Source organism: Ictalurus punctatus, chromosome 13, assembly GCF_001660625.3.
Source record: "Ictalurus punctatus breed USDA103 chromosome 13, Coco_2.0, whole genome shotgun sequence".
NCBI lineage: Eukaryota > Metazoa > Chordata > Actinopteri > Siluriformes > Ictaluridae > Ictalurus > Ictalurus punctatus.
Genome location: NC_030428.2, coordinates 7,455,466 through 7,475,990, shown reverse-complemented (window position 1 = coordinate 7,475,990; position 20,525 = coordinate 7,455,466). Strand labels below are relative to the sequence as shown.

The 20,525-nt window shown below is 40.6% G+C and overlaps 1 protein-coding gene across 3 annotated transcripts in view; it reads left to right on the top strand.

Moving 5' to 3' along the window:
- LOC108274191 (poly [ADP-ribose] polymerase tankyrase-2) overlaps positions 1-16,865 on the top strand; it is a 42,066-nt gene extending 25,201 nt beyond the window's left edge. For all 3 annotated transcript variants that reach the window (XM_047159581.2, XM_017484192.3, XM_017484190.3), the window contains 9 exons: positions 5,546-5,771; positions 6,694-6,776; positions 8,213-8,333; positions 9,687-9,784; positions 10,077-10,151; positions 10,238-10,343; positions 12,020-12,206; positions 12,362-12,518; positions 13,617-16,865. In XM_047159581.2, coding sequence (XP_047015537.1) covers positions 5,546-5,771; positions 6,694-6,776; positions 8,213-8,333; positions 9,687-9,784; positions 10,077-10,151; positions 10,238-10,343; positions 12,020-12,206; positions 12,362-12,518; positions 13,617-13,676 — 1,113 coding nt within the window. In that variant the 3' untranslated portion in view covers positions 13,677-16,865. The remainder of the gene's footprint in view (positions 1-5,545; positions 5,772-6,693; positions 6,777-8,212; positions 8,334-9,686; positions 9,785-10,076; positions 10,152-10,237; positions 10,344-12,019; positions 12,207-12,361; positions 12,519-13,616) is intronic.
- The last annotated feature ends 3,660 nt before the right edge of the window (positions 16,866-20,525 follow it).

Genomic DNA, 20,525 nt, shown 5'->3' with positions numbered 1-20,525 from the left:
AAACAGTTTGCCAAGTTTAACAATTTTTTATTAAGTAAAGAACAGTGGTGGCTTGGTGGTTAAGGCTCTGCGTTACTGATCAGAAGGTCGGGGGTTCAAGCCCCAGCACTGCCAAGCTGCCACTGTTGGGCCCTTGAGCAAGGCCCTTAAATCTCTTTGCTCCAGGGAGCGCTGTATCATGGCTGACTCTGCGCTCTGACCCCAGCTTCCTGACAGGCTGGGGTATGTGAAAAAAAATAAGAATTTCACTTAATGTATATGTGATCAATAAAGACTCATTAACACGTCGTATGTTTTTGGTTGTATAATATCCATGAACCAATCATCACTTATCATTTCTAACAGTTATAAACATGTTATGTAGTTCGTCATGTTACCAATAAACCTCACTTGGTCAGGCTTCTTGATTTTTTGTCAGATTTTTTCCACAACTTGATCTTTTCGGTTCCCACCCTCTATCTAACTCCCCTTAACACAGAACAGTTACTATCTGGGGAGGGTAGGGCAAACACTCGCTTCCTTCCTTCCACGTGAAGACACTCGGAGGAAAACACGCCTTTGTTTACATGCATGAGCTCATAAATCCCCAGGGTAGGTTATTGTTGCTGTGATTGACAGGGGAGATGCCCCTCCCACACAAAACATGGCCAGTTTTGCTTCCTTGGCTTTCGACCATTCCTTGGCTTAGGCATTGTCAGGATTTGTACCCATGATCTCTGGACAATAGGGTGAACGCTCTTCTGTTATGCTAGTCTAAAGCCCAGGAGATTTCTTTCAAATTTATGGAAAGAGTGTTTAAGACAAAGGGAGTCAATAGACAGGGAGTAAAAAGAGATGGAGCAACTGTTTATAGCTGCTATAATACAAGTGATAACAGGAACTAACTTGTCTTGACATTTCATAACAATGAATGTAACTAAAGGTTGACCAATAGTACTGTACTTTTTAAAATAAAATAAATATATAAATATTAATACATATATATATATGAACTATTACTAAATATTCACGTAAATAAATGTTATATGTCCAATCTGAACCAAAAAAAGTAACACTCCGAATAACAAATAAAATCAGAAATATGAATCAAAAAACACTTCAAATAACACAACATATTTGGTCAGTGATAGTTTTTATCCTTTAATTTTAGCCTCTAGCAGCCACTCTCATACTGTTTAATGATAGCGGACCCTTCTCTGTCGCTCCTGTCAACAGACGCAACCGGGAAAACCTAGCGGTGTGGATTTGTGCTGATAACCATAGTTCCAGCAATCGGTTATCAGTGCCGGTTCATTGGTCCCCCAGTGCAAAGACATGCATTGTAGGCAGATTTGTGTTTCCATATTGTCCGTAGTATGTGAACGTGTGTACCATTGTGCCTTGCAATGGGTTGGCACCTCGTCCAGGGTGTCCCTTACCTTGTGCCCCCAGGTTCCCTGGGATAGGCTCCAGGCTCCCCGCGACCCTGTGTAGGATAAACGGTACAGAAAATGGATGGACCAAATTAAAGTAGTTATATATGATGAGCAGAAACAACAGAAGCAAACAACAGCTTCAGTAGTGTATTAGATTCTACCCATAACTCATTTTCATTAAGTAAACAATGCATCCACATCAAGGACTTGTCATAATGGACATAATCAAATTTGTCGACTAATTGTTGCAGCCCAAGATTCACTGTGAATATTTGTACCAATCTTCTGGATCTTCTAAATGAGTGAATTAGTGTATGGTCATAGTATGTTGTTTGAGACCGAGCTTACATTTACACTTATGGCATTTGGTTCATGTTCACGTATTGACTCATCTTGCATCATGTCACGAGTGGATGAATGTGAAAGGATTGTGATTAACATCACCAGATGTTAAGAAGCATGCTCACTTTGCAGTGCAGTCCATATGTGCCGCGTGTTATGAGTGCCCATTTTGTGTCCCTTTCGCCTCATTTGACTGGAAACGTAAGTTCCAAAATTCAGGTCAAAATGATCCATAAAACTGCATTAATACTGTGTGGTGCACTGTAATCATGTCAACTTTGATATGCTTCAAAGTCATTTGCAAAAACCTACACAGTGTTTCCGTTTAGCTCATCAGCCAAGACATGTTTGATGAGGTTTGCTTCATGAGACTAAAGTAGCTAACAAGTAGGGGAAGCTTATAGCTACAGTTGCAATCAAAATGATTCAACCCCATTGCAAATCAGGTTTATTGTCAAAATTGACACTTTCAGCTGCCATGAAGAAATCAAACAAAAGCAATTGAAATCGTTCAACACAACGAATGCTTCAAGTGGTTTCCCAAAATTCCCCAACTTCTAATGACTTCTCCAGTTTCAAAATTATTCAACCCCTTCATGGCAAGCATCTTTAGTACTTACAGGTCGCAGAGCACCTTTTGCTGTTATGACCTGCAGCAAAAGAGATGCATAGCCTGACACCAGCTTCTGGCATCGTTCCTGAGGAATCAGCCCGTTCCTCATGAGCAATGGCCTAGAGTTTAGTAATATTCTTGGGTTTGCGTGCTGCAACCACCTTCAAATCCCACCAGAGATTTTCTATGGTTTTCTAAGTTAGGTGACTGTGATGGCCCTGTAGAATCAACCAAGCCTTGGTGGAATTTGAGGTATGCTTGGGATCATTGTCCTGTTGGAAGGTCCAACGACGCACAAGCTTCAGCTTCCTTCCAGACGGCATGATGTTTTCTCCTACGATTTCCTGATACTTGAATGAATCCATCTTGCCTTCTACACACTGCAGGTTTCCAGTGCCAGAGGATGCAAAGCAGCCCCAGAACATCACCGAGCCACCACCATGCTTGACTGTGGACAGAGAGTTCCTTCTTCATTCTTCTTCCTCCAGACATACTGCTGATCCATCGTGCTGAAAAGTTCCAGTTTTGTTTCATCGCTCCACAGAACAGAATCTCAAAACTTCTGTGGCGTATTTATATTATTTTGAGCCGACTTTTCTTGTGCTTTTGGGTCAGTAGTGGTGAACCCTCTTGGAGTTCTGGTATGGAAACCTTCTGCGTTTACTCCGTGCCTTACTGTGATCACTGAAACCTCAGTGCCTGTTGCACCAAGTCTTGCTGCAGGTCTTTTACAGTCACTCGATGGTTTTTCACAACCTGCCTTCTCAGAAATCTGGTTGCAGCCGTTGATGGCTTCCTTTTTCTGCCCCTAGCCAGTTCATGTATTCCAGCTCAAGCACACCTGGTGCATCTAATGAAGCCCTTGATTAGTTATATCGGGTATGCTTGAGACAACATCTGATTTGCATATTTGTGCTGTTGTGAGGGATTTTAATCAGGGGTTGAATAATTTTGAGACCGGAGAAGTCATTATAAGTTGCATTTTCAGTTGAATTTGGGGAAACCATTTGAAGCATTCATTGTGTTGAACTATTTCAGTTGTTTTTGTTGGATTTGTTCGTTGTAAACAGCTGAAAATCTGTAAATTTTGACTAAACCTGATTTGTAATGGGGGTTGAATCATTTTGATTGCAACTGTACTTGTACAACAGTGTGCAAACTGCATGGCTCCATCATCACACACTCATGTGCTGGTGCACAAGATCTCAGACATACTTTCTTTTGTGGGTTTTCAACACTATGAAATAGTGATATCTGTAAGGACGGACAAAATGGATGACAAAACCTAAAAACATAAGAAGTCATTTTGTAAATATTACTTCCATTCTCTGTACATAGCGACCTAAGAGGTCGTATTTCCAACATTTGAAGGCGAAACTGTATGAAGTGATTCGAACAATAAGATTGTATATTTAGATCTTTCAGTGTTCTTATTCTTATGCGCACTGAGCAAAATTATGTTATTTGAGATGAATGTGGTATTTAGACACTAGCAGTCACTAGCAGATTTCATGTCAGGGCTATTTGTTTTCATTTGTAGTTGCCTGGCAACCAGAAAAAAAAGAGAAAAACTACTTCCTGTTGCTTTTTTCTAAACAAAAGCTTTCATTAAGTGTCTATCCCACCACCAGAATCCCACCACCTGTATCCCACCTCCTGATGCACTACACACATCCGCCGAGGTGAGATCTGCTACCCATAGACCAGTTTTCACTGAACAGATTAATTGACGACAATCTTTTCAGAATCAGGAACACGTGCATGTCCGCAAAATAATGTGCAGTGCTAAGCCGTTATATCACACTCCTGCTTATTATTACATGCTGTCACCTCGCAGTTTAGCAAATAGAGAGGAAATAAAGACGCTATCCAGACTGGAATATGTTTTACTCGTGACGTGAGGACACTAAACGAATGTTTGTGAACATCTTGCTAACTTTTCTTTGAGGGTACAAAAATGATTTGCATTACTTTTGAAACATGCAGCTTTATTCTGTTTCCACTGAAACAAGAAGTCAGGGCTGGACATATCTAGTGGCCCCACCCCCTTTTTGAGTTTAGAGTTTAGCTTACCTCACAGCCCAGGCTAAACCATACTTGATAGTTAGTACCATGGAGTTTTATAATGTCGGGGGCAGAACAGTTCAGATTCTCGAGAACATTTGATTGAGCAGAAATTTGGATGAGAAACCGAAGTGTGGAATGATGTCATCAAAATTGTTGTTCTGTATTGGTGGTAGAGAGAGAGACTGTAAATTTTGAACGCATATATCTTGAACACATATATCTAAATGGGAATTTTGTCATTGTTTTGGAGCGCACTAGATTATAGATAACCTTACGGCTAACATATTCTTAATAAAAGCCACAAAACTTTACTTTTGATTTCATGGGGACTTACGTGGGGACTAGATTAGTCGAGGTTTCTAGCCAACCAAATCATCGTACTGGACAAGCACACTGGAGCTTTTACTTGGGGTTTGTAATAAATGTATGATTTGTCCACACCTGAGACATGCAGTTTGCAGAATCCTAAAATAGTAGCTATAAGCTTCTCTTACTTGTTAGCTCGATTGATAATGATAATGAGTCTTTATTTATCACATATACATTACAGCACACTGAAATTCTTTTCTTTGCATACCCTAACATGCCAGGAGGTTCGGGTCAGAGCGCAGGGTCAGCCATGACACAGCACCCCTGGAGCAGAGAGCGTTAAGGGCCTTGCTCAAGGGCCCAACAGTGGCAGCTTGGCAGTGAACCCCTGACCTTCCGATCAAAACTAGAAGCAAACTTGAGACACCAAATATGTCACCAGCTACAGAGTTGCCTAACTTTTTAGTAATGGGAACACTGCATCATTTAAATCCGTTATTAAAATATGTTTGGGTCAGTTTGATCTGAGAGGAACTAAAGTGCTAAAAATGTCTGCTTTGTAAATCTGAAACACTTGTGACTGTAGTACGAGTCACATGACCACCATCTCTTATTGACACTCCCACCATCAGGGCAAAGCCTGCAGAAGACTTTTCTTAAACCTAGCGAATAAATATGAACGTAAAATATGTCGAGCGTTTTCAAACGAGTAAAATGTAAAGAGATGGCATGGGTCACTGTGGCATATGTTACATAACAGAATCTCACTCTTTCTCATATTTATGTTCACTTGCTTCAGGCCGATGATGTCCGTGCCTTGCTGACCGCAGCCATGCCTCCGTCTGCATTGCCAGCCTGTTACAAGCCGCAGGTCATCAGCGTGTCAGCCTCTGACCTCTCCTCTGGTTCTGGCTCCGCCCCCCAGCTCCCCGCCTCTGGCCTGGAGTCACAGGATGGCCACTTGCCAGAGCTGCCGGGGCCGTCAGGAGCCGAGGGAGCTGTGGGAGTGGAAAAAACCGAGGAGGGTGAGTGAGAGTGTGTGAGACTCGGATTAGCAGTAATGGGTTTAGTGCACTACTTAGCAGCGACCCAATGTCCCAAATACCCAGACCTAAGAGCGCGACGTAAACGTTGAAATTTTTAAACACACTGTACATCTTGGATACATCTTGTGTGCAAATGGACCTGATAGCAGGTTTGTGAGTGTAACTAATGCTACATTCACATGGTATTCAGTTCAACGTGATTCTGACACAATTTTATTATTTGTATTTATTTTCTGAAAGAGTTCATGATGTAAGTTATGATGAAGTTGATGTTTCTTAATAAAGCAGTGGGTATTAAAATGAATTTTGTGGGCAATGCTTAGTTTAATTATATTATAATTTTATAAAGTCTTTTTTCTTAGTATTTTTATTTCATATTTCTTTCTTTTATTTTATTTTATTTATTTTTTTTACAGTTTTTATTATGGATAACACTCATTTCTGCTCTTTCCCACTTTTAGACACTTATAATCTGTGCATATTTGTGCATCCATTTACATTTAATACAGCTGTATCCATTTTTGTAGTTGTTTATATTTCATTTATATTTAATATTCATGTTATCTAATTACCCTAGTATTATAAGGTCCTATCTTAATGGGAGATAGAACTTTCTAATACTAAGGTCATGATTGTTCATAGTTTTACATTTTTGGCCTAGCTAACCTGAATGTGTAACGAGCTAGCATGTTTCCCAGTTGCCTAGCAACAGTGCTCTCTCATCTTTAGCTACAAGTTTCATTTGAAAGCATAAAATGACATATTTTTCATATTTATCTCATATTGTAAATATGAATCCAGTCGGATTGTTTATGAGCAGAAGTAAGCCAAGTACGTAAAGTTTCAGAGCGTAAAGGTTCAAAGGAACGTGAATATGGTTAAAAGACTTCTCTCTGCACAGGTGCAGCCTTGGAATTGAGTATCAACCAGTTTCTTCATAAACTTGGATTGGAACATCTTCTGGAGATCTTTGACCAGGAACAGGTGCACCAAACTTTGACCTTTTTTTTTTTCTTTCTTTCTTTCTATTTGTTTATTTATTTATTTTTAATCTTTGTGATGGAAAACCACATGACGGGGTAGTATTATTTCAAATACCAGTGCCTGGTAGTAAACCTGATAGTTTATTAGATCACTGTTTTAAAAAACACGTGGGCAGCTACGGTGGATCGCGTGTTCACGTTGTTCCATAAATATCATGCATAAGCAGAAATCATCCACTTTTATTAGAAACACCTGTCCAACTGCACATTTATGCAGGTTTCTAATCAGCCAATCATGTCTCAGCACTGCAGTTGCAAACAAATCATGCAGATACAGGTCTAGAGCTTCAGTTAATGTTCACGTCTAACACCAGAATGGGGGGGGGGATGTGATCTGTGACTTTGAGTATGGGCTTGTTTGAGTATTTTATAAACTGCTGATCTCCTGGGAATTTCTCACACACAACAGTATCTAGAGTTTACATAGAACGGTGTGAAAAAACAAAACAAAAAAAAACATTGCGTGAGCGACAGTTCTGTGGGTGGAAAAGCCTTGTTGATGAGGGAGACTAGAGGACAATGGTGAGACTGGTTCAAGCAGCCAGGAAGGATATAGTAACTCAAATCATCACTCGTTACAATCGTGGTGAGCAGAAAAGCATCTCAGCATGCACCAAACATTGAACCTTGAGGAGGATGAGCTACAACAGGAGAAGACCACATCAGGTTCCACTCCTGCCAGCCAAGAACAGGAATCTGAGGTAATCATGTGGACAGACTCATTAAACCCAAACTGGACAGTTGAAAATTAGAAAAAAAAATCACCTGGTCTTTTTCCAGTCTTCAGCTGTCCAGTTTGTTTGAGCCTGTGCCCATGATGGCCTCAGATTCCTGTTCTTGGCTGGCAGGAGTGGAACCTGATGTGGTCTTCTCCTGTTGTAGCTCATCCTCCTCAAGGTTCAATGTTTTGTGCTTCATGACGAGATGCTTTTCAGCTCACCACGGTTGGAAAGAGTGAGTATTTGAGTTCTTATAGGCTTCCTGTCAGCTCAGACCAGTTTGGTCATTCTCCTCTGATCTCTCTCATCGACAAGGTGTTTCAGCCGGCAGACCCTCCACTCACAGGATGTCTTTTTGTTTTGTTTTTCGCACCATTCTGTGTAAACTCTAGAGACTGCTGTGTGAAAGTCCCCGGAGATCAGCAGTTTCTGAAATACTCAAAGCAGCCCATCTGGCACCAGCACCAATTTTGTGCTAATACTACAGCATGTGAATTGATCACACATCACAGAATTCAAGCTCGTAATTAGAAATGTTTAAATGAACTTTAGTATAAGCGATGGAATCAGTTTTTGATGACATTTAACATTTTTATGTAAGCTGTTTTATTGTATACTCTCTTTGTCTGGGGTGGTTAACTCGGTGCTCTGTTTAAAGATAACTCTGGACGTGCTTGTGGAAATGGGGCACAAAGAGCTGAAGGAGATCGGCATCAACGCTTACGGCCACAGACACAAGATCATCAAAGGAGTGGACAGGTTCATTACCGGACCTCAGAGTAAGCGCTGCTTTCAGTCCAGGGGAATTCTACGTTGTGAGGTTTACCAAGATACTAATCTCAGGGTTATATCTCGGTTTAATTTCTCATCTGAAAGACAGTGCTGTCCACGTCACTATACTGGGGCATTATATATACACACAGACCACAGAGTGGGCTCCCCCTGCTGGCAGCCGTAGTTTTCCCCAGGAGGTCTCCCATCCAGGTACTGGCCAGGCTCAACCCTGCTTAGCTTCAGTGAGAAACTAGCCGAGAGCTGCAGGGAGATATGGCTCTGGCAATACAATATTCTGGATTGAAATTGCAGTGCAGCAACAACAGCAGACAATAGCATGTAGCGTTAGCAAGTGTATAAGTGATAACTTCATGTTGATGATTACCATCTCAAAACAGCGATTAGTATGATCAGTGTTACAGATTTAACCAAGTACCGTGTCTGTAAATTTACTGCTCTAAAGTAGAGCAGGGGGACTTCAGGGTCTGAGCGGATATGTAGATTTCATGTCAGTATGCTCACAGAGAAGGAACTGGTGGTTGAGAAGACTTCCCCAAGGTGACGAGATGAAATTTGAAGTTGAGGGGGAGTTTTCGGTGGCCTCATACGTAATATTACTGTTAGCACCCAAGATTTTTTTTTCCCTTTCTTTTTTTTTTGCAACAATTATTTTTATTTTTATTAAAAATCGTACTGTTGATCAGTTTATTGTTACATTTAATGTTGTGGAACATCCATCCTGACAAGTCAGTTCCTGTTTACACTTGCGTTATGGCCGCTGTAAACGGTCACGTTACGTCAAGACGTTATTACGACCGAAAAAATGCAGCGTTTTCCCGAGATACCACAAAGCCCTCCTTCCTTAGATTTTGGAAAACTTAAACGTACAGCTTTACCTCTGATCGTTACAAAGCGCTGACACTGGAGACTCCTTCCGCTGCTGACTTGATGCTTCGCCATATCGACAAATAGTTCTATTTCTTTCTTAAACAACAGCAGCACGTTAGGTTTGGTTTTGTGTTGCGTTTGTCGTACGAGTCCCTTGCGAACGAGCTGTTACTATAGAAACGGTAACGTATTAGAACGAGCTCATTAATATAAACAGCCGGAACGACGGCTTTAGAGCTGCTTTATAGGAAGGAAATGAATGAACGGTCAGAGTTGAGAATTGAGTTTGTTCTACAGAAACCCCAAAGATACCTCTGATGATGATGAATATGAAATACTGTGGATGAAATTTGTGTGCAGAAATGTTGAAGTGATTGTGTACAACTTTGCAGTAGAACAGCCGTTGTGTTTATCTGGATTATACTGACCTGGGGGTTTAAGTGAGGCCTTTTCTCTGTGCTCTTATTTAGGTTCGAATCCCTATTTAACTCTGAACACGGCCAACAGTGGAACTATACTGATCGACTTGGCCTCGGATGACAAGGAGTTTCAGTCGGTTGAAGAGGAGGTAACTTTTAGAACTCGTCTCAAATGCTACAGGATGGGTTTGTGTAAGAGCCACATTTCATATGTTACACTATAGCCCTATTCAGACACTCTATTCAGGGGGTAAAGTAAGTATTACTGGAGCATCTCTTGGATTTAGTCCCATCTGAAACATGTCTGCACGTGTCTAACCTGGCTCCAAATCTGGCATGAATACGTGTAGTCTGAATGATTTTACCAAACAAACATGATGTCAAAAGGCATCAAGTCTTTTAATAAATATCCAGTTCGGTCTGTGTGTCCTCTTTAAACAGATGCAGAGCACAATCAGAGAGCACAGAGACGGCGGTCACGCCGGTGGAGTTTTCAACAGATACAACATTGTAAAGGTAAAACCGGATCCGAGGTAAAATCTACTCCTGTGTGAGTTTTGAGACAGGCTTGCGATTGTCCATTTTGACTATCGTCTATACAGATCCAGAAGGTGTGTAATAAGAAGCTGTGGGAGAGATACACACATCGCAGGAAGGAGGTGTCCGAGGAGAACCACAATCACTCCAACGAGCGCATGCTGTTCCACGGTGAGGGTTTTGACCAGCAATGAGTGTCCCATTGATTCATCTCATTAGTTACCCCATACAATTACTGTTTCTTTAAAAAACAGTACTTTTAAGCTTTATCGTCATGTATTAGCAGTTTAAACCCCATTTATCGCTTAAGCGTTCCACTAAACGTAGGCGAATGTGTAAATAATGGAGCTATTAGTCATTAGTCCAGTTGCTGAGTCCAGAGTGAAATTAATTATGTTAGCTTGATATTTGGTTTGATTTGCTTTCAGACTAAGTGTAATGAAAAGAAGCAAAAGAAAAACATTGATGGAGGGGTGTGTGCGAAGTGCCAGGTCTAAAAACACACACGTAGAACTCACAGTGTAATTCATTGGTTAGATGTGCAGCAATGCAATAAAAGAAATCCTAGAAACCTGTTCCATGTCTGGTTGTCAGTACACCGGTAGTTTCTTTTCTTCTTCAGGACATTCTAAATTGTTGTATTGGCTATGCCCAATGTTTGTGCAATGCCTCTGATTGATTTTCCCTCTTCTTTTTCTCGGCTTCAAAATGGCTTACTTTTCTCCCATAGACAGCTCTCTGGTCTTCAGGTTGTGCCACGTTATCCTTTTTAACAACAAATGCAGCCTTTGCCGTTCAGAGCTATTACTTCTTTAAACAATCAGTTTAACAGGGCAAGACCTAGGCAGCAAAAAACAAAACAAAACCCACCAGTGCACACCAGTCACGTGTTCCAATATTTTTTATCATTTGAAATAACAGACCAGTTCAAATAATAAAAAAAAAAAGGTGCCATAAATCTAAGATGGTGAAGACATCTAGATGTAAATATGAGAAATTGAAAGCTGAAATTCTGATCTGTCATCTCATATTCACGTTTTGATCTGAAACCCAAATCTATGCAGTGTACAGCAAAAAAAAAAAAAAAAAAGAATTGGCCTTGCTGTTCCAATAATTTCGGAGGGGACTGTATAATTATAGAAATAACTCGCTTAAAACATTTTTTCGTTGTAGTTCTACAGCTCTATCCTTTGGGACAGTTTGTGCGTCATGGATTAAAACGTCGTGTCCAAATACACCGACTATTTCGTTCACTTGTAAGTCATATTCTCACTGCAATTGAACTGCTCTAGGGTTTGCTTGGAAGCAGATTCTAGGGCTGTCTCAGACTGGTGGTTTTGTGATTGCTGTGCTCTTACCTGCCTGAATGAACCTCACAGAGACAGTTAAACGCACCAAATGAAGTAAATGCTGCATGTCGGAATGCTCGCTAAGAGATAGGGGGACTACGTCAGGGACTTTACAGATCATTTGATGACTTTTATTTGACCTGGTTGGTCTCAAATGAGACATTGTGTCTAAATTAAGCTGGACTTTAAAGCAAGAGCCAATCCAGACGATGTTAATTGACCCTGGTGGCTTTCCTCACCTTCCTGTCAATTAGATGGATGTTAGCCAATTACGAGCGTCTGTTAGCTCATGTACAGTATGCATTAGGGCGTTTAGCGCTGTTGTTTAGCGCTGCATGAACAGCTTTTGAAAAAGTGCCTCACTTGCTAACCTTTGCCCTTTCAGGGTGCCCTGGAAATAAAATGAAAAAAGCATTTCACAGAATTAAAATAGCGCATTTGCTCTGACAAGACGTATAATAATGCTTCTGTCTAAATATTCGGTTCTCGATCCTGTAGGTTCTCCTTTTGTAAACGCCATCATCCACAAAGGCTTCGACGAGAGACACGCCTACATCGGAGGCATGTTCGGGGCCGGGATCTACTTTGCCGAGAACTCCTCCAAGAGTAACCAGTATGTGTATGGTATTGGAGGAGGCACTGGGTGTCCTCTTCACAAGGACAGGTCATGCTACACGTGTCAGAGGTGAGACTTCAGCTCAGTCAGACATCTACATCTACTGGCTGCTCATATGTTTAAGGATGCCATGTTTGCATCTCACTAATGTTAAAGGTGAACATTCATACAATAGTACTAGTAAATTCTGGTTTTAAGAGCGCTTTGTCTCGCTTTGGTTCCAGGCAGCTGCTGTTCTGTCGTGTAACTCTTGGGAAATCCTTCCTTCAGTTCAGTGCCATGAAGATGGCCCACTCTCCACCAGGCCACCACTCGGTGTCAGGCAGGCCCAGCGTCAACGGCCTTGCCCTCGCCGAGTACGTCATCTACAGAGGAGAGCAGGTACGGAAGTCCTTCTCTCCTCACACTCCTTGAGCTGTAAACAAACTGAAACAATCAGCAGATAACACAAAGTCAAATATTCAGTGCCCTCCATACTTATTGGCAACCTTTATAAAAGCGAGCAAAAATAAAATGTCGAACAATAGGAGAAGCAATTTATCTTTGTTCGAACAAAAAAAAAGAAGAAATTCTCGTTAGAGGTACCTTTTTAAATAATAGAATTAATCTCTATTAATTAAACTATTTCTCTCCAAGATATATGTCCCAAAATTATTGATATCTCTGATGAATTCTTTAAATAAATGTAATTTATTTTAAATGTATTGTCATTCTTTAAAAAAAAAAAAAAAAAAAAAAAAACATTTCTGCTGTTGCGTTTAGTTGTTTCCTTGGGGTATAAAATCTCAGTCAACTTTAACCATGAGACGATAAGACAAAAATTCAAGAAAGCACAAGTTTGTGTTTGGAGGAAGTATTTTAAAATATTGCTAAATATGTTTAAATAAAAATATTTTTAAAAATTTTGCTCATTATCATGAGGGGTGCCAATAATTCATCATACGCATTGTGTATACAGTGTATCACAGTTGTAATACTATATAAACATAAACAGTTTTGGATATAGAGTTCAAAATTGTTTTGAACATGGTTTCTCAAAGCACCAGCCAAAGAGTAGTAACTCGCACATCAAAGAGCTTTCCTCATCACATGTGTCATCACATAGCCAATCAGAGAGGGGACAACCTATTTGAATATCATTGCTGATCATGTGCATCCCTTCATGACAAGGAGTTCAGTGTTCTTCAGTGCTCTTCCCAGTCACCAGACCTGAATCTTGTAATTTCATCCTGTGTGATGGAATTGCATGATGCAATCATGTCAACATGGACCATAATCTCAAAGGAACATCTTTCCAACATCTTGTGGAATCCATGCCATGATGAATTGAGGCTGTTTTGAGAGCAAAGGGAGGTCCTACCCAGTATTAGTACAGTGTTCCTAATAAAAAGCTCATTGAGTCTAATGTCTAATTGCAAAATTGTGCAAAAAGTGGTTGTTGTTGCTTTTTTTTTTTCTCATGATATCATTCCTCCTCAGGCTTATCCTGAATATTTGATCACCTATCAGATCATCAAACCGGATGGGACTATGGATTAAGACGATGCCTCTTCAGAAAGGACTGTTATACACACTGCATGCACATTGTCATAATCTCATAATTAATACACTGTATAGAACACTGTATGTTTTGTTCCATCTTTTCTACTTTCCTTCCTTCGCACTTGATATTTATCATGTTACACAGTTAACCGTCTACTCAACGTGTGCACTGATAACTGTCCTTTCCGCAGCAAAAGACCTTATAGAGTCAGTCGCCAACACTGTAAATCAAGTTTTCAAGAAGCCTAATGCATCACAAACGTGGCTTATTTATTTTACACAACTGTAAGACAACTGTATATATTTTGTTTTGTACCAGCATGTTGATATATTGATATTTGTATTATAAAGATTCTATGCTTGGACGATGTGTTGTATAAAATGTATGCCAATTTCAGAGGTACTTTTTGTTTGGAGGTAATCCAGTTAAAGCTACAGGATGTAAGATTTTGGAATTCCACACTCTCCGGAGGGGGAAAAAAAGCCCCACTGCGGGCTACATGTGGAAGAACATTTTGTAATGTGGGTCGGATTAATCTCGTGGCTGCGAGTGCCAGTTTATACGCATTCAGATGAGTTGTACAACTAAATAACAACGACACCGTTGAGGCTCGAGTACAGTGTTGTGAAAAAGTATCCTGATTTCTTCTGTTTTTGTGTATATCTCATACTAAATCATTTTAGATCTTCAAACAAAAACACACAATACAGTTTTTATTTATTTATTTGTTTGTTTATTTTTTTATACCTATCACCAATATGAAAAACAAATTGCCCCCTTATACTCAAAATCTGGTTATGCCACCTTTAGCAGCAATAACTACAACCAAATGCTTCTGATAACTGGAGATCAGACTTTCACTTATTTCTAGGACTAGGATTTACTCCTACACTTTGGATCATTGTCTTGCTGCATAATCCAGTTGCGCTTGAGTTTCAACTTACAGACTGAAGGACGGACATTCTCCTTTAGGATTTTCTGGTTGAGAGCAGAATTCATGTTTCCCTCAATTAATGCAGGTTGTCCAGGCCCTGAAGCAGCAAAGCATCCCCACACCATCACACTGCCACCACCATGCTTGACTGTAGGTATGATGTTCTTTCTGTGGAATTCTGTGTTTGGTTTATGCCAGATGTTATGGGACTCCTGTCTTCCAAACAGTTACACATTAAACTCATCAGTCCATAGAACATTCTCCCAAAAGGTTTGAGGATCATCAAGGTGTGTTTTGACAAAATTCAGATGAGCCTTAATGTTCTTCTGGGTTAGCAGTGATTTTCACCTCGCCACTCTTCCATGGATGCCATTTTTGCTCAGTGTCTTTCTGATAGTGGAGTCATGAACAGTGGCCTTTATTGATGCAGGAGAGGCCTGTAGGTCCTTTGAAGTTGTCCTTGGGTCTTTTGTGACTTGCTGGATGAGTCGTTACTGTGCTCTTGGAGGAATTTTGGAAGGTTCACTAGTACATTGAGTTTTTCACTGTGGTCACTGTGGTTCTTTTGGAGTCCCAGAGCCTTTGAAATATCTTTGTAACCCTTCCCAGACTGATGTATCACCTTCCTCCTCATCATTTCTGGAATTTCTTTCAATTTTGGCATAATGTGTTACTGGGTAAGACCTTTTAACCAACTTCATGCTGTTGAAAACGTTCGATTTAATTGATTGAACTTGATTGATGTGATTGAACAGGGTTTGCAGTAATCAGGCCTGGTTGTGTCTAGTCCAGCTGAACACCATTATGAATGCAGTTTCATAGATTTGGGGAATTAGTAACTACAGGGGCAAATACATTTTCATACAAGCTCAGTTGGTATTGGATAACTTTTTTGCTTCAATAAACAACAGTTTAAAAACTGTATTTTTGTGTTTACTCGAGTTGCCTTTGTTTTATCTTAGATTTTGTTTTAATTTCTGAAACAATTTAGTATGAAATATACACAAAAACTGAAGAAATCAGAATGGGGCAAATACTTTTTCACAGCACTGTATTTGTGACTCTGAGGATATCGTTATCTACTGTTACCCGTGTCCACTGAAGTTTACAGAAGTGCATGGCCACAGGGTAAATGTAGGGTGATGAAAATCTAGCTAGCTAGCTAAAATATAGCGCAGAGAACAAACATATAACAAGTGGCCAATTATTTATCATTTTGTTCTCCAGCCTGACAAAATGTTTAGCACAAACCAGATAGTGTAAGCAGGCTAGATTTATCCAAAACCAGATGGTGAACAGAGCACTCACATCACTCTCGCCTGATAACCAGGTTTGAAATACAAAAATACAGAGAAACACAGAAACGCCTTCTGTAGGTCTATAGTAGAGTAACTAGCTTTACAATTGGCTAATGATACAAACTACGCAACAAGGATAAACAAGCTTCCTCTCTCTCTCTCTCTCTCTCTCTCTCTCGCTCTCTCTCTCTCTCTCCCTCCCTCCCTCTCCCTCCTGTGATTATCTGTGACCATGTAGCTAGACTTCTTTTGTGCCTAAAGTTGGGCATGATGACCTTTTATGTACAGTATTTTAGCTGGTATAAGATGTATGAGTACAAATTTCCAGTCGATTCCAATCCGACATGCGATTACAGGATTATCAGGGTGACTCACAGCTCAGGAACATCGTATTCTACAGAATTTTATTGTCCCCTTAGCCCCTTAGATTTTTTTTTTATCCAAAAATCCTACACGATGTAGCTTTAAATGCCATGGCTAAATCAAGAAACGTCACAAAATATTGTTACACATTTATGGCATTAAGTCAAACGTTCTTGGTGTCGGTTTCATTCCATTTCAGTGGTGCTGTTCTCTGTTAGATGTCCTACACATAGACCGGATGCATATTTGTCAAGGACAATCTCAATATTATTAAGATAACAAAGTTTAAACTCATGTACTTAGTGATGGAGGAAATGGAACATATTATGCAGTTCAGTATTGCACCTGCAACATTTCCTCTTGGTTGCTTCAACATTGACATTGGCCCTTGTTTTATATATATACATATGAACAAATCTACATCTGATTCATGAAACTGTTGTATGTGTGGTTATTAAAGTGCATATTATGAATCAGCTTCAGCAGCATGGGCTCTAACTTCCATCCACTGGGTTCTTATTTACGTGTCATTTGAACAACAGTGTAATCTGCTATACATCTAATTGCATTAAACACACTTACATACTTAATTGGTGCATGTGTTGCTGTTGTTGTTTTGTTTTTGTTTTTTTGGGTTTTAAAAAAAAATACATATAGCCGCTTTAATGAAATTGAAGAAAAATTCCAACCTCAACTGTCGGTAGTTATGGGAATACAATTTATAGCCAGAACTATTTCAGAATAGTTCAGTGTTTATATGCATACAGGTATTGGAATATTCCTGTATACATGGATGTTTTAAGTATGCCTGAGTTGCCATTCCTAAATACGTAGCCTACAGTTAAGCATCTGTTAGCACCCTCAATTCTTTGTGGACTGAGCATGCACATATATCTTCTTTCAGTGGAATTTCTGAGTAAGGTGTTTACATGCAACACATTTTGGATTAAAATGGGCTTATTTCATGCGTGGGAATCAGAATTATTGGAATCAGAATATTGTCTTAACCTGAATCGCGTAGTTGGATTGTGGCGTTTACATGACTTAATACTCAAATTTCCACGCACACTAAACACTCATCAGTTCAGTTTTACAGATACACCAAAGGTGAAATTGACGAATAAGGAAACTGGTTGCTGGAATTTGCATACACTCGGAATTTGCATCAGATTTGCCCGTAAACAATTTTGATGAATGTTAAATGGTAGACGTTTACATTTATCAGTCCCTCCAGGATTTTGCGATCGCATAAGTCAACGCAAAATCAAGGAAAGCCGGCAATATTCTGAGGCGCTCGCAATTTTTCAAAATTACCACAGATATTCCGCCGATTTGGGCCAAAACAATTTTGTGCCGTTGCAATTTCGCCAATTCAAGTGAAGAAGCACACAAAAATTGCATTGAAAATTTTGAAAAATGCCACTCAAAATCAAGCATTTTTGGCTGCAACAATTACAAAAAACTCCACGAAATCCTGTACGGATTATACATTTATTGGATATGAACTTTTGTTTGGGTTTTTTTTTTTTTTATGTGTCCAACTACTCCAATAATGACACATGATGTTTCATTTAATTCTGACTGCTAGTTAGCCAGCAATTAACTAACTGGCACACCAGATAGCAAGCAAGTCCTTGAGCAACTTATGAGCAGAGGTTTACGAGGGTGTGTTGAAAACAGTATTGGGAATTCAGAGATAGTTTTCACTGAATCCTCCTAAACATAAGACGGTGGACAGTACGTCTTAACAGTCGCTGAGTTACTGACATTAGCTGAGATTAAGAATGACATGACTCAAGCTGTTGTTACATAAAGTCTCTGATGCAACTTGTTTGTCGTGCATGGTATTCTTTGTAATGTCATGTTTGAGATGCTTTGCTTCGTGCTTCTTCAGTGTTCCATTGCAGGGACAATAAATGGAAAACAAAATGTGTTTGTTTGAGAATATTTATTTAATACACAACAAACTAAACTCAACTATACATTTAGCAAAATAGTTATTCCCAAAGCGGCACGGTGGTGCAGTGGGTAGCGTTGGTGCCTGTGTCCACATGGGTTTCCTCCGGGTTCTCTGGTTTCCTCACACCACTTAAAAACATGCAAGTAGGTGGACTGGCTATGCTAATGTATGAATGTGTGTGCATGATGCCCTAAGATGGACTGGTGTTCCATTCAGTGTGTGGCCCCATCTTGTGGGTTGGCTCCATATCCACTGTGAGCCTGACCAGGATAAAGCACTTACTGAAGATGAATGAATCATGGACTTCTCAAAAAGAGGGCATCTGTCATCTAGATTTTATTTACAACACAGGCCATCTTTAAGTTCAGCATAGACATGTGTTTGGGATTATGTTTTTTAAAATCTTACTCTTGTCTTCCAGCTACCATTTTTGTATGAACGGTTGCCAAACAGTCAGAAGCACACAACTGTATAGGATGTCTTTGTATTCTGTAGCATAACAATTTCCCTTCCCTGGATCTAAGAGGCCCAAACCTGTTCCAGCATGACAACGCCACTGTGCACAAAGCGAGCTCCATGAAGGCATGGTTTGAGAAGGTTGGACTGGGAGAACTTGAGTGGCCTGCACTGAGCCCTGACCTCAACCCCACTGAACACCTTTGGGATGAACTAGAATGCCGGCTGTACCCGAGGCCTCCTCACCCCAACCTGACATCAGTAATGCTTTTGTGGCTGAATAAACACAAATCCCCACAACCATGCTCCAAATCTAGTAGAAAGCCTTCCCAGAAGAGTGGAGGTTATTATAACAGCGAAGGGGGGCTAAATCTGGAATGCTCTGAAAATCTCAAAAAGCACATACAGGTGTGATGGTCAGGTGTCAATAATAATAATAATAATAATAATAATAATAATAATAATAATAATAATGCATTGAATAAATAATTGTTATAACTAGTTACCATTTCCAGTTCTCTTAAAATTTTTTAACCTTATGTAATGTCTGTAATTCTTTCTAATGACTACTCATCCATTTCCATGATACGGCAGAGTGTGATGAATACACATGTCATGGTTATGCTGTAATCAGCGCTGAACTACACTTCCCAGTAGCCCCAGCAGGTCACATGTCTCAATCAGCCTCACCTGTGCCTCCACCTCCTTGCTCCGCTGAGGATGTTGCTCTGCCTTCCTGTTCAGCTGAGGACATTGCTCTGACTTCCCATTCAGCTGAAGACACTGCTGTGCCTCACTGCTCTGCTGAGGATGTCGTTTTGCCTCCCTGCCCCCCAGAAAACAACACTACAGATCACAGCCTCGCCATGGGCGTCACTCCGTCTCCCTGCTCCGCATCGGACATTACTACACCCGGCTCCACTTTGGGCGTTGCTCCACCTTCCTTCTCCGCTGAGGAGGTCGCTCTGCCTCCCTGCTCCGCTGAGGATGTCTCTCTGCCTCCTTGCTCTGCTAAGGATGTTGCTCTGCCTTCCTGCTTGTTTGAGGACGTCTCTCTGCCTCCTTGCTCCGCGGAAGACGTTGCGACTTCCCCTGTTTTGCGGTGTACGTCGCTCACCCTGTTGCTTTGTGGAAGACATCTCTCCCCCCTCTGGCCTCGCAGAGGATGTTTCTTCCCCCTCTGGCTTCATGGGAACATTGCTACCCGCTCAGGCTCCGCCTTGAACTTTGCTCCCCCCCGCTGCCATTGTGGTGGCTGTTCCTCTGCTCTCGTACTATCCCTGGGGTGCCACCCCGCCCTTCTGCTATGCAGAAGAGATTATGCCACCTTACTGCCTGAGACAAGACATCACACATCACATCTCCTGCTGGCTTCGCGAAGGGTAGCGCACCTAAGTATCCTGATCAACATAGAGACATCTCATCTGGTGGTACAGGGCCCCCTCTCGAACTTTTTTGCGCGTCGGGAACTGCGCATTAAAGGGGGGGCTCTGTCAGGGTTATGCAGAAATCGAGCAGCCCCAGCAGGTCACATGTCTCAATCAGCCTCACCTGTGCGTCGTTTCACTGTAATTTACACGGCTATATAAGTTCCTATTTTTCCACCTCTTGTTGTCTAACTTCTGTTATGTTTATGTTTGTGTACCTTAGTTTGACTATTAGTATATGTATTTTTGCCTTGTGTCTCCAGTTCTGGTTTATGTTTCTAGCTCCACTGTTTTGGTTATCTGTTTGCACTCTCTTATTAAAAATCTGAACTTGCAGCTGTCTTTGCTTCCATTACGTGAAAACACAAACGACTCAGGATTTTTGGAGCTTGAAATTCAAGGGAAGT